The sequence below is a fragment of the Agelaius phoeniceus genome, chromosome 4, assembly GCF_051311805.1.
Source record: "Agelaius phoeniceus isolate bAgePho1 chromosome 4, bAgePho1.hap1, whole genome shotgun sequence".
Lineage (NCBI taxonomy): Eukaryota > Metazoa > Chordata > Aves > Passeriformes > Icteridae > Agelaius > Agelaius phoeniceus.
The window spans coordinates 51139645-51154453 of NC_135268.1; the positions used below are offsets into that span (position 1 = coordinate 51139645).

The window sequence follows — 14809 nt, forward strand, 5'->3', positions numbered from 1 at the left end:
GACTCAGAACCTGCAGATGAAAAGCTTTCTTTAGGGACTGTGTAGTGCTCTGAATGCCTGTCGTCACTTATGCATTTATTTCTTAGCATGATTAAATAGTAGCCCTATCTCAGGATCCTGACAGTCAATTTCTTCTTCACAGGGAAGTCAGAGACAGATGCTGAAGGTTTCCTTCTAATTCCACTTGGGGTTGCATATGGTCATGGAGAGCCACCACAGTAGCAGATTTGCTATTGTGTTTGTCCCCTTTCGCAGAAACTCTAGTTCCTTCGGTGTTCAATAACTTGTAGGCATCTGTGAGTTTGTAGATAAAAAGGAAGAACAGAGTTTTTGGCTAGCATGTCAAGAGCTCAAGATTCCATGTTGCAATTCAGGCCAGTAATATGGTAGTTTGTTCTGTTCCTCTTGTTCAATGTCTTCTCTAGCCAAGTTTGTTGAAACTGAATCTGCTTTCAGCCACACTTCGGTGTAATTAATATAGATGCCAGTAAGTGCAGCTGCTTTTCTGTTGTGTTCTCCTTCCACTTTATTATGGATTGATCAGCTTAGTTTATGGGGGATCATAAAGCAAATACAATAGTTTGATTTCATTTTCGAGCACATGGTTTGTTTTTGTACATGAGCACTAATGGGCAGAGCCTTCTCAGGGGGCTCTACTGGCTGCATCAGTATGTTGTATGTTGAGAAATATTTAGAAATATTGTACGTTGTATATTTAGAAATGTTTAGAAATATTTCTGATTCGTCCCATTGAAGTTTGGTTGAAGACAACACAAAGCTTTGCAGGGAACTTTCAGCCTTGCTGAGATGTTTGCACAATGAGCCTTATTTTAGTTCAACCTTTGATAAAAAAACAGACTGGAAATATAGAGACCTTTTTGGTTTGATGTACCTGAGCTCTGTTCCTCTACTGGATGCAAGGAATATGTAGTCCAATTTTCAGGCAGTTTAGCAGATGTAGTTAAAAGTGTGCATATATGCTAACCTTATCTAGGTGAGATACAAAATGTTTTTAATGTACATGGAACACAAACAATCTTTTCAACAAGCAAAATCTTAATTTGCTTTTCTTGAGAGCCCCCATAGTCTCATTGTGCAAAAGCTGGCACTCTAGTGCTCTTTTCTGTGTCTGAGTCTTGCGCTTTTTATTTTTACTCACTGGTCTAAGGAACTGGTTACTAACTTAGTGTTAGCAATTTGAAATTATTTGCAAACACTTAGGAATTAATGAAATTAGACATGTTCTTTATATTGATACTTTAGATAGAAACACACTTTTATTCTTTATTTCCATATAGATTATTTTCCATTTTTTAATTTTCAAATTTTTATCTCTAGAGCCTAATTTGATACTACAAGTATCAAGTATAACTTTACAGTAAAGATGAAAAATTTTTTGCTGTAGAATGCTCTTTCAAATGTGTTCTAAGATCTCAACTATGAGGCAGTAAAAATAGGTGGCTCAAAACTATTGCTACCAGTCTGGGTAATCTGAGGATAAAAACATTTCTGGATAACCTTGTTTGATAAAAGTTTAATGTATAACTAGCCATAAATTTGTAATATGTGCTTCAGAGGGCGTTTGAAGGTGTGGCAGGTGAAATCATGATGCCAGCCCATCCAAAATTGAAAATAAATTAGTTTCAAAAGGGAAACTGAAATGTCTTTATGTGCATGCAGTTAGTTGTTCTTGGAGAGGCAGATTGTGCTCAGGAATATGCAGCCTTGTTTCTGGGCTTTGCAGGAACAGAGCTCCAAATAGCAGGGCCGCAGACAAGGTGTGTGGGAGGTGGTTGCTGATAATAATCTGTTTAATTTTTTTTTTCCCCCAGCACAGCATCTATGCTGGAGCCTTAACCATTCCACCTGACAGGTTCTCAGTTAACATTCTACCTACTTTTCTAACTAGTGCTGTGACCTGTGCTTTATATCCTTCCTGCTTTTGGTGCCTGTGTCACCTGATCAAAGAGCTTGGGATTGGTCCAGTGCCGTTTTGCAAAGCTGGTCCTGGACCTTGTGGGTTTCCTTAAGCCTGGTAAGGAATAGATCATCTTTTGGGTGGCTCTGTTTCCTGATTTAGAAACTGATCAATGTTAAATTTATGTGGAGCTGAAAAATCCCTGGTTTGAAATCAGTCTGAATCAGTCAAAGTCATTTTATGTGGGAAATCTGTGGCCCTTGATTCCTTTCAAGCATATGGATAGGCTGCCTGTCCTACAAAACATTTTGGCTACATTTTTTCACTGAGACAGCTTATCCTAACTTTCTGTTTCATAAGACATTTTGCTTTAGTTTTGGTATTTCTCATCAGCTTTGATTACACACTGTTTACCTTCAGGCTTGGTGAGAGTTATTTTTGGATGGCACTTGAGATTAAAGCTGCAGAATACAGAAATCCTTCTTGCCTCATTGGTCATCTCCATTGCAGAAATTCAGGTTACAATTTCTGAGTTTGTGTTTCTGTTTAAGGAGAATGATGTTTGTTTATGCTTGTGTCCTGTGTTAAGCACTTACATTAAAGTAAGGATATTTGTAAATTAGCAGATAAGTCCGAGGTGTGATCTTTATTTAGAGATTGAATAATTTACATGAAAATAAAAAAAGCAGAATTTTAGGGCTCTGCAGTTTAATTTAAACAATGGGATTAGAAACAATTATAACCATTTACTTAGAAAATGTTGCTGTGAACTTACAGATCCAATGACAGGTCTTGTTATCTGTGCTCACAAGTAGCTAGCAGATAAAACCTACTCCATCTTCTTGCTGTGACAACACTGGTTTTGCCTACCAGACTGTTCCATTCTACACATAGGGGAGAATCTAATTAAAGGGAAAGAATTGAATTTGGAAAAGACTTAGCATGTCATCTTGTTTTTTTCCCTCATAAATGCAGGATTAGTCTTTATGACATGTCATGGCAATACCTTATATAAATTAAAGAATTGCTCTTTCTTTCTTAAAGTGGTTACTTGATTTAAGAGTACTGTAGAAGCACAAGATGACCCATGTTCTCTGCAATATAAAGTTTCAGTCAGGTAGCCAAATATACACTGATTATTTAGCTGTATCTATCTTAATAAAAGAAAAGAACAGGAACTGTGGATTTAGCCAGTTTCTTTTTGTCATTAATATTTTTTATTATTTTTCTTTTTTCTTTGTATCTGTTAGAATCTGATTCTGAGAAGCATCTTGTCTTGGATTTTTTTCTGGATGAGTGTTTGACTGGTTTTGTGGGAAAGGGGAAGGAAAAAATGGTAAATGAGAAGACATATTCAACTTGAGTGCTACAACTCATTGAGGATCTGAAGTTTTTTTTTCCTCAATTACACTACATAAAGACAGATCAGCTTTATGGATTCTCATTAGTAAGAGCACCACTAGAACAGGAACAGCACTGCTGCTAGGCTGTTGCAGTTGGTTGGCAGCATGATTAGCTCTAAAAAGGGGAATGTCATTATTGTGGCAGCAGGGACTGGCAGGGTGCCTCTTGGGGATGGAGGAGCCAGGACAGAAAGCAGTTACCAGATGGTGATTTCAGTAGGACTAGGTGAAGCAGGAAATAGCTGGAAATGGGAGAAGCTGCATTTAGCAATCAGGTTGAAGTGGCAATTTTATTCTGATGTGAGGACAGATCCAGGGTGGAGTAGAGAGGGCAGCAGTGAGTACCTGCTTGGGCAGGAGTGTTGTATTTGATGGTCTGGAGAGAGATCCTACCCACCCTCAGCAACTCAGAGATTTGTGTGGAGTCATCTGCAGACAGATTTGAGAGTACCATGTGTAAGGTGCTGGCAGCCCTGCTTCTTTCCTGCTCTTGCATTCCCCAAACTGCTCTGCCCACCATCATAATTCGCTTTCCTGGCTTTGCTGAGCTTTCTCTTTCCAGCTTCCAAGCTCAGTCCAGCTAAGATGTCACTGCCAGAGGGAGCACCAAGAAGAAAATCATTGGCTGTAGTCTCTGATCTACCACAGCACTTCAAATGAATATTTTCTTTCCTTTTCCATTCTGAAAGTGTTAGGTATTGACTGGAATTTGTGTAGATATCTGTGTAAGAAGAATCAGATTATATTTGATACTAAGAAAGCTTCTAGTCTTGATTCTGATTTTAGCTAATAATGTAAATCTGGAGTTTATTAGGATGCTTTTGGCTGACATCTGTTTAACTATTACCATTTAGCTGGTCATAGTTTTAGAATGAATGTTTTAACATTGGAATTCACCCTTTTGAAGTGAAGGGAGTTAGCTGGTGTTGGGCTGCAGTCATTGTAGAATGAAGGTGTTCTCTACAGCTGCTTAGACTTAAACTAAAGCCCAAGTGTATAAGACCTGTGGCTGTAGCCCCATGGCATGAAGTTGTCATTAAATATTTTGTACCCAAGACATATCCTTGCCAAAGAGAAATCTGCTTTTTGGAAAGATTTGTATTATTTTTTACCTATGTTTCCTACATGCAGTGGCAAAAATTTTCATAAGTACCTTGTCTCTCACTGTGTTTGTCATTCATATCCAAACCAGAGACTTTAGGGCAAATGGTTTATTTATGAGAAGGTGGCCAGGAAAGGGTCCCATACTGGAATTTACTGCCTGATTTTCTTTTTATGATTCCCCCCTGTGAGATCAACCCTGTGCTTCTTAGTTTCATATGCTAGATCTCATTCTGCAAAATTTCTTGTGAACGGCCTTACTGCTGTGTTTTCTTTTACCAATTTACTGCTGTGGTTTCCTGAGTAAGCTGTAATCAGGTAATTGGTAAAACCTTGTATTATTTAAGTTTTTGCTACAGTATGTTGACTAAAGCTGGAGAATATTTTTGAATTTGTGCCCTAGTAAAGTTGTACATTAACAAAAATATAATAGTTATTTTTATATTACATGATCATGTTGCTGCAGATTAGCCTCTCCCATATTTTATTGACTGTCAATTATCATTAAAAACTCAGAAAATCCTCACTGTTATGCTGTGAGCTTTATTTAGAATGCTTAACATCTCTCAGGAGCTTCTAAAATGTGGTATTTTTCTTTTGTGTTTTCCTTTGGTTTTAATTCTTAAATGGTCCCTCTTTTCAGATTTCAAATTATAATCTATTTCCTGATGCATTGCTGACGTCACGCGAGCCATGTCAGAAGTACTTCCAGGTCAGATGCCCTTTAAAAGATTCTGCTATGCAAATATGTGAAATCTTCCTCTTATTTTTCTTCTTCTTTCCAGGTCCATATTTCACTTTCATTTTGCCCTTACACATGAAATAGAGAAAGCACTTCATTTTTTTTTTTAACTGTGACTTTTTGAAGAAACTATCTATTGAGCTTTTTAAAAACTTCCCATAGACAACAGGATGCAAAAAAGTCATTAGATGGCAAAGACAAATTGGTCATGTACTATTCTTTGTTTGCAATGACATTTTCTGTCTGTCTCTTCTAGCTCTGAAAGTTACATGACAAGATTGAAAAACATCAATAAAAGCCATTCAAGTAATAACATTATTTGTATTATTGTGATCCTTAGAGAGTTGGCACTACTCTTTGTTAAACACATTATAGTAGTAAAAGTATTTTAATCTATATCTGTGATAATGGTAAAAGTATTTTAATCTAGATCTGTAAGAATGTTCAATGTCTACAATTGAGGCTGGGAGTTCTTTTAAAAAGTAAGCAAGTTGAAACCCTTAATGAATTGCTATGACAGATCTTCTACCAAGTTAAGTGCTGTCCTGAAGAACCAACAATTTAACCATGTTATTATTCCCAGTAATGATAATATTCTAATTGTTGTTAGCTTTTCACCAGAGTAGAATATTTTTTAGTGTAATACCCTACTTTTACTCACAACTTAGCAGTGTTCTCCCACTTATACTGAGACATATGTATCAACTCAGTGATTCCTGGTCTGGTTGTCCATTGTGTTTGCTTTTCAACAGAAGGTAGAGAAATTGAAAATATGGTGCCCTGTGCCAGTAGCATGGTCCTTGTTGGTAGCCAGGCAGCACAAGGAGCTGTCTGAGAGGGGGATGGAGTCTGTCTGTGGCAGCTCTGGATGCAGGAATCTAGGATTCTTGTATTTTATTGAAGTCTTTAATTAGAAAATTGGCATGTGCTTCCTCTGGGAAAAGTGATGTGTTTCAAGCATCATTGTGTGCTGTATAAAGGAGGAGGGACGGGCTATTGGTCTTCTTCCTTACACTTTTCTACTATGCAATCTTTCTTCAGTGCTCTTAGGCATTTCCTTGCATTCCAATTTTTCTGCTGCTGTAGTTAGTCCCGGTCTCATAGCAACTTCTACCCTTGAAATGGAAGATCTGCCCATCTGTATTTCTTCTTCTCTTTTTGCCTTCTTTTCTCTTTTTTTTTCTCCCTTTTCTCACATCTGTCTGCTTCCAAGAGCAGAGGGAAGCTGGCCGTGTGCGTCCCAGGGCGTGGCTGGGAGTGCAGGGTGACAGCCAGCGAGCAGGCCCATGGTCCCCAAGAGAGCAGCTGGCTTCACTCTGTGCACTCCTTGTGCTGCTGTCTGCCTGTTCACTGATCATTTGGTCATGATGGTTTGATCAATGAATCACCTGAGATGGGGTCAGGAGGGGAGATGGTGTCTAGTGAAAGGTTTGTTTTTGACATTTTTCTGCTCATGGCCTACACCAGCCCAACTTGACAGCCAAGTCACAAACACTCTGTGAGCCACAAAGACTCCTTGGCTCAGCGTTGAGCAATGTGCCAGTGTTCATCAAATCAATGGAGAGCCTTTATCAAGCAGATTAGTAAAATGTAATACATTGTGTTGCAATGTTGCCAAGGTCTTATTCTTAACAATATTTCCGAGCAATGAAACAATAACAGCAGGGGACAAGCTAAAGATAAGCTGACCGGCAAATACTTAAGCTTTATCCAGGAAGATTATTTTTTAAGAAATTTGTTCAGTGACAAAAAAAGTGGCGAACATTGCATGAAGTAGCTCATTTGTAACAGAGGAGAATAAATTTGTCTTGCTCTATATTGCGGTGATTGTATTTATGGGTGAAAAGCATAGATGTTTGTTTTAATTTGCTGAAGCATGAAGTAAAATGTAATCTAGTGAAATCCCTAGATACCATGCAATTGCACAAATTCTAAAGGTCAGGCAATGTAGGGGGGAAATTATCCTGCCCTATTACTTTACTTTTTACGTGACTTTCATGTTGTCAGACTTTGAGTGATTCAGAAAGAGAGTACAAAGCAGCCATTTGATATGTAGAAGCTGTTTCATGTAAAACATTTTGGTAACATCTGATCAGAGGCAACCTTGCTTGCATTAGACCTGATTGGTTTTGAACAAGGTCCAGGAAGCTCTGTGTGTGTATATGATGTGTTTATCTGAGAAGTAATTTATAAAGTTCCTTTAAATTTTGTAATAGTTGAGTTTTAAAGTGTCTTGTGGCTTAATTTTTTTCCAGGATGTTTGTTAACCATTGCCTAAGATGATGTGCCATGGGGTGATCCATCTTCTAAAGAATTTGCAGTTGGTTTAGACTGACTGGCCAGGGCTTGAGAAATTGGCAAATATGAACAGTTGTAAAATTTAGTTTAAATTCTGTTTTTAACAATTTTAGAAATTGTTCTTCAACACCTGGATGGGTGATTCTGGGAACAAAAGGTATTATTACTTGATCAGCTTGGTTTCAAATGAACCAGAATCATGTTTGCAAGTGAGCAGCTTTGACAGCACATCAAAGAGGAGGGAACACTGGCAACTGTGCCTGCATTTAGGTATCAATGTGAAGTGCTCCTTTTCACTCTGTTTATGTATTATATTTTCTTTTAAAACCCATATATTTAATCTCTTGTAAATCTGTACAGCAGTCAGTTCTGTCATATATCAAATGTACAAAGATGCAGCACACCTCAGCTGGAATGATCTGTCATCAGCTAGCTCAAATTACAGCTTTTCATTCCTGGATAAGCCCCTGATACCTTTTTATGTGCAATATAAGCAGTCAATGATAACTGAGAATTAGGAACAACAGAAAGGGTGTTTCATGTTGTGGCAGATGGGAATGATTTATTAATTGGCCTCTAATTTAGTTGCCAGGTATAAAACAACAGTGACTGTTACAGTAAATTGAGGTGTTCATATGGAGTATTGTGCAGATTAGTGGAAGCCATAAATAGAGAGTACAGGAACAAATTGCAGGGTTTTTAAAATGAGTTTTTTAAAAGAGCTATATTTTGATAATTTTTAATAATCTAAAAAATGTGTTCCCTCAATAAACTTAATATTTTTTTCAAAATATGAGCTGTGCAAATGGCTAAGAAAAATCAGAAACTTGTTTAAAAGCAGACAAAAGAATTTAACAGTGTATGTTCGGATGCATGTTTTATCCTTAAGCTTGAACTTTGTGAGCTATAGAAATAGTAAACCATCTCTGGAGCAAGCCTTTTGTTTGAAGTTGATTGAATTCCAGCAGGGTATTTTGTCAAGGGATTTTTTTCCCTGCCCCTGAAAATCAAATACACCTTTGTGGTCTTCTACTTGTCTTCCCTGACCCTCTACTTCCCTTCCCTAAAAAAAAAAATAAAAAAGGAGGGTGGAAGGGGAGGGAGGGGAAAGAAAGAAAGACAGAGAAAATGCAAGTGTTAGGAGTCAACAGCTGACCAGCCGGTCAGGGTTAGCAGTAACAGCACTGCACAAAGATGAAAAAGAAGCAGCATCTGTCTGCAGTCTGCTTAGAAATAGTTCAAATTTCTGTTTCCTGGTGATGAGCACTTGAGGACTTATTTCTCTCTCCATCCAAGACAGAGGTGAAATACTGAAAGACTTATGGTATGATAGTGAAAGTCCCAGGCATTTGCAAAGGGCACCCCTGCTGTCCCACAGCCTGCCTGCAACAGATTCAGAAATGAAAAACCTGCCATAAAATTGTCTTGTATGGGGCCAAGCTTTCTGCTTTTCCTCATCTTCGTGGTCCTGATAATCTCTCTGTATTTTTTTCTGACTCTGTTCTTCCTTATTGAATAAGATAAGCTTTTGTCTCTTCTCTTACCCACATAGGTTGTGGTAATTTTCCTCCTGTAAAACAATTGCCTAAAGTGCTACATGCCCTTACCAGAAGCCCTAGCAAAGAGTGAATGCAATGAATGTGTCTCACCAGTGTTCCCTTTGCTTTGCAGTCGATTCCGGCGTGGATGCCCTGGCGGTGTTTATGGCGAGCGGCAGCACCACGGACGCCGTGAACCGCAATGGCCCCGCCACCCCGCCCAACACCCTGAACCTGCGCTCCTCCCACAATGAGCTCCTCAATGCAGAGATCAGGCACACAGAGACCAAGAACAGCACCCCTCCCAAATGCAGGAAAAAGTACGCGCTGACTAACATTCAGACAGCCATGGGGCTTTCTGATCCAGCAGTTCAGCCCCTTCTGGGGAACGGCTCTGCCAATATAAAGCTGGTGAAGAACGGAGAAAACCAGCTCAGGAAAGCTGCCGAGCAGGGACAGCAGGATCCCAACAAAAACCTTGGTACCACTGCAGGCGTAAATGTAACTTCTGAGAAGTTTGAAGGCAATGAGCCGATCCCACAGGATTCCTCTGGCTGTGAAATATTGCCCTCGCAGCCAAGAAGGACCAAGAGCTTCCTGAATTACTATGCCGATCTCGAGACATCAGCTCGAGATCTAGAGCAGGGTTTTGTTGGCCTGGAAGATAAGTCTGCACAGAGCAACAGCCAGGCTTCTACCGTTATTGTCAATGGGGAAGTCCTGCCCCGGAAACAGAACGAGATGCCAAGCCCAGAGGATGGCCAGGTTGCCACGGTGTCATCAAGCCCTGAGACAAAGAAGGATCACCCAAAAACTGGGGCCAAAACAGACTGTGCCCTCCACAGGATTCAAAACCTGGCCCCAAGTGATGAGGACTCCAGCTGGACTACCCTGTCCCAGGACAGCGCCTCGCCGAGCTCACCCGATGAAACAGGTACACAAGCAAAGGCTCCTCACAGCCTTGTTTTAGAAAGGGATTGCTTAGCTTTCCTCAGCTGGTGCAGGAAGGACAGAGGTGGTTTAGCAGTTTCACTGGGGAGCTGGATTGTATCAAAATGCAAGCACTGGCCTTGCACACAGCTGCTTGTCCGCTAAGGAATGCTTGGAAGCTTCCTGGTTGATTGTGGCAGCTTTAAGAAAGGCACCAGCAGATGGCCTATACAGGGTCCTAGAAATATGCTGACTGCACCTCTTGCTACTTTATAAATAATTACTCTTCAATAATCAGTGGGTGCGTGTTGTGAGAAGAACATGGTTATCAGGAGATGCTGAACTACTGATAGCTACCTACACACAACAAGGTGTGTGTAGGTAAAATGTTCACTAGGTTCAGTGAAGATTTTAACTTTTGTAATGCATAGCTTTGTAAGTGTGCCCACTACATCCCAGTCATTTGATGATGTTCCCTCCCTGTGTGTCAACATGGGTAAAGAGAAACCCTTCCAGCTGAGGAGCTGTGCAGTGAGCCCTGGTGGTGTGTGTCCTGGAGGGCTGTGCTTTTGGGCATGGGCAGGGCTCTTCACTGCCGCTGCATCTGGGGTAGGAGGAGAGCATCATGTGGGGTCTTCACAGCTCAGTGCTCCCCAAGCACTGAGCACATTTATGCTCCAATAGTAAATTTAATTTATAAAGCACATTTATGCTCCAATAGTAAATTTTAGGGCCCAAAGAAAGAAAGAAAGACATTTATCTAGGGGGAAAAATATGCAGTAGAATTTTAGTCATATGACTTGTGGGAATTGAAGAAATCCTGCAGTATTGAGAGCAGTTAATCCATAAAAGAATGTAGTCCAGCAGATACTTGGGGTATTAATAATGTTCAGTGCAGAGATTGTGTTTAGCATTTCAGTTTATGCAGAAATATGATAGAAATATGGCTTTCTTTAGAAGACACTCTTGGAAATAACAATATGCTTCTATTAGGGCTTCTGAATTGTTTTGTCTTGCTTTTCCCACTCTTAACAATATTTCATTATTTAAATCCTAGAAATCTGAATGTTGTTTTGTGAGGTATTTTTGTTGTTTTGTTTTCATGTGTTTTCTTTTGGAGTTGTGTAATTCAAAAACCCTGAAAACTTTATTCTTAATTGATTGCACTCAGAATGCATAATTGTTTAGATAAAATCCTCCTGAAGTCTCCTTATGGCAGGATACTTCTATGTGTAGTCTAATAAAAAGGTGTTTTCAAGAGCCTTGACCTTCTCTGAGTGATGAGGTAAAAAATAAATACAACTCAATTTAAAGATACAAAAATCCTGATTTATTTAAACAAATGTTAATGTTGATAAACAGATATGATAGAATCCATTATTAATGGGCACTGAACACCACAAGCACAGTACAGTATAAGAAATGTGTTTGGAGGAAACTCTTCTTTCTTGTCCAGGGGAATTAGCTGTATGTGCATCTACATAGACCTCAACTTTCAGATTATTTTATTAGTGCTTTCAGCTATCTAACCTTCTTTTTGAGATTTAGTACTTCAAAAAAAAAAAAAAAAAGTCTGTGGGGATTTTAGAAGCAGAAAAAACCTATAGTCAGCAAAGCAGTGGGATGTCATCGAGATCTTAGCACATGCCAAGCCCTAATGGGTTTTCAGGCAGCCTTCCTAGAGACAGGCAGTGACTTTCCACCAGAGCTGATTGACACCTAGCACTGCAGGCAGTCCCCAGACAAGGAGACCTGCCTCCCTTGGCCTCAGGCACTGCATCTCCCCTGGGAGCTGCTGTGTCTATCCAGCTGAATCCTCTGTCATTTGGAGAGTCTTATGAATAACCACACACCAGCTCCAGGTGCTTTTAATACTGCAAATTGACCAGAACTCGGTTCACATCATGGGGAGTGCTTCCTCCATCTCTCTCAAGAAACTTTCCTTAGTCTGGCTTTTAAAGGAAATGCATCTTGTGTTAGTACACCATCTACCTATTCCTTCTCTCCCTCTCTGGGTATTTATCAGTTTCACCTGGATAAAATTTGCATGTATTTGTATTCATTGTATGAATATATGTGGTGCAAGCAGCAGTGAAGCACATGCCCCAGAGCTCAAACCTAGGAGAGAATGAGGGTGATGTTTTCTCTTTGTTTGTTTGTTTTTTGTTAAGAAGCTCCCTATGAGGCAGGCACATTTCTTAATGTTTGTATCACCTGAAAAACAATTTCAGTGGAAAGTTATTCTGCCATAGTAAAGTGCAGTGCTCTGTGTAATAATCTCCAATGAATTAGAAATGGGGATTCTTCAGGAAATAAAAAGAATTCTATTTGTCTCCAAACCAACAAGAAAATTGGAATTTGCTTTTGCTTTCTGTTTTAATTTAAATAAAACCCCCTCCTTCTAGAGCCAGGAATAGCCCCATAATTAGGAAAGTCTCTGAGATGTGGGACACATGATGCTAGAGAGCCACAGATATTTCTTGCTCTATGCCAGCTGCCCCTCTTGCCCTCTTTGGGGTTGTGGGAGGATGTGCAGGGCAGCAGCCTCCTCTGGCTCCCTGGTCTCTCAGCCTTTGGTGCCTTGTCTCTCCCTAGCTGAAATCAAAGGGGCATTAAAACCACAAGTGTCCTTTTTCAGGAGTGCTGCTGCTGTGTGCAACTGCAACATACCAGTGCCTGTCTGCTGCTGGTCTCTGAGCAGAGGGCAGTTTAACAGCTGGTTCCTGATAAACCAGTTCCATCCCATGCAGAAAGGGCAGCTGGGAGAGCAGCCCTTGGGGATCAGGAGTGCTGCTCTTGCAGAGAGCCTGGTGCTCTGAAAGAACAGCATGGCTGGGGAGAATAGCTCTCCTAATACAATCAAAATTACAGGAAATCATGAGCTTGTCAGAAAGACTTATAGCAGTGGCCAATTCTGCCTCTGATTTTAACTGGCATCTTTGACCAAATTAAAATTAAATGATGTCCCCTTAAAAGCACAACTCTTCCTTGGCAGTACCTATCTGATACAGACAATAGGTCTGTTACTTGCTCAGAACATGTTTTCTCTGTTCCTGAGTGGGGAAAAGGATCTATGTACTAAAAATACATTCAGTTACATTGTGGATTAACACAAGTCCTATAAAACTAGACAGATAACCACCTATACAGTTGTAGGGTTCTAAGTAACCACCCAATTTTCAGATTTTTGGGAATAAGAGTCTCTGCTTCACACCTGCTGTGCATCTCCTAAAGGCTGGCAACTTTTAATATTGGGCTGTTTTATTTTTTAATCCTGCATGTTACTGATAACCATGTCTCAAGAATAGTGCATGTTTTATAGTCTTAGGCTTGACTGTTTGCTGACTGCTTATGAAATAAGAAAGGTGACTGTTGCTCTATATCCCCAGTGTGTGTAAGTATTCTTCACATTCTGCATGTGAAGTTACTAACTGCATGTTTGTCTCTTATTTAGCCATCCCTATAAGAAGATTTTAGGGTCAGTTTAAAAGAAATAAAACTTCAAGGGCAGCCATGGTTATACACTCTTCATGGTTTCAGGGTCTACTGGTAGAAGGCTATAAAATAAATTGAACTTGATAATAAATTGAACTTGAAAGATGATCCTCTCAAGTACACATTGCCACTATCAGTTGCACAGGGAGGCTGCTTGCTGTGTTTAGGCAGCCAGGTTGGTTTTATTCTGTGATTCTCGGTGGAGCTACCTAAATCCTTATCTTGGATTGTTTGAATGCTCTGACTTGAAATTCTATAATTAAGAGTGGCAATCAGCACCCAGATCCCACAATTAAGAGGAATAATCAACAGCTTTTTGATTTGAGATAGATAACAAAAATGAGTATGTAAAAGTGAATTAACATGCCTAAATTCAGGAATGGGAGAATAAATGCTTTATATAGCAGTGATTAATATCCTCTTCCAAACTCTGTTTGCAATTACCAAAATTTGGGACTACAGAAGAGGTTTTCCAGACCGTGTTACAGTTACAGTTTCATACTTAACTGTTTGCCAAAAAGATAATGATTTTTCAGTTCATCAGAGCCATTCAATTTCCTCCCTGGAGTGAGCTTGGTTCAGTTGCCCACCTGGTGTCCCTTGAGATGTCTAGTGGTGTCCAAGACAGGCAGCAGAGAGGAGGCAAGAGCTAGGACTTGCATTTGGAGAAACAATCACAGCCTGAGCAGGATGAACATTAGGTAACACTCACAGATGAATTAACCAGCTGTGAATAGAGTTTGAAACACCTGCCCTGTAGTGCAGAAATGAAATTTGTTAATTTACTGTGTCTGTGTCTGTCAAATAGCTCCCTATTTGATCTCTGCTGTATTGTTCCAAAAGGGTCTGGGATGGTTTGTCATATTCTCTGTAAAAACAGCTCTCTCCTAGTGTGACATCTCTCCCTGAGTGCCCTGGGGCTGGGGGAGATGGAGTTTGAAGACAGTTGCCTTGTGGTGGCAGTGCTCTGACTACTAAAGCATTGCTGTGGCTAGCTCTGTCCTTTGGCTACAGGCAGTGTCAGATGTAGCCCAGTCCTAACTGGCACAGCTTCATTGATTTTGACCTTACTCCAGCTGAACTTCTGGCCACTTGATGGGAGTCTGATCACTGGGTTGTCTTGCCCTTGATATTTCATTTCTTGTTTGGTGTTTGTGTTTTCAAGGACACTTCCCATGCTACCTTAGTAAAGCACATAATTCCTAATCCAGAAAAGATCATAGTCCTGCTTTATATAAGTGCAGTACTATGATTTTGAGAATGTTAAAAATGAATATTTTTCTATTCAGTAAAATGTGTAGTTGTGATATAAACAAATGCCTGCAGGGCCTGTACCTGGAACATGTGGAATACCTGCATGGGAAAGCAAAAGGTGGCAATGGGG

The 14809-nt window shown here is 39.9% G+C and overlaps 1 protein-coding gene across 12 annotated transcripts in view; it reads left to right on the forward strand.

Moving 5' to 3' along the window:
• The window catches only part of APBB2 (amyloid beta precursor protein binding family B member 2), a 164814-nt gene that overhangs the window by 66571 nt on the left and 83434 nt on the right, over positions 1-14809 (forward strand). For 7 of the 12 annotated variants that reach the window (XM_077177580.1, XM_077177585.1, XM_077177588.1 and 4 more), the window contains exon 4: positions 9134-9934. In XM_077177580.1, the coding sequence (XP_077033695.1) occupies positions 9134-9934 (801 nt within the window). Of the gene's footprint in view, positions 1-5065; positions 5135-9133; positions 9935-14809 lie in introns of all 12 variants that reach the window. The other 5 variants (XM_054633564.2, XM_054633563.2, XM_054633565.2 and 2 more) reach the window with 1 other exon arrangement.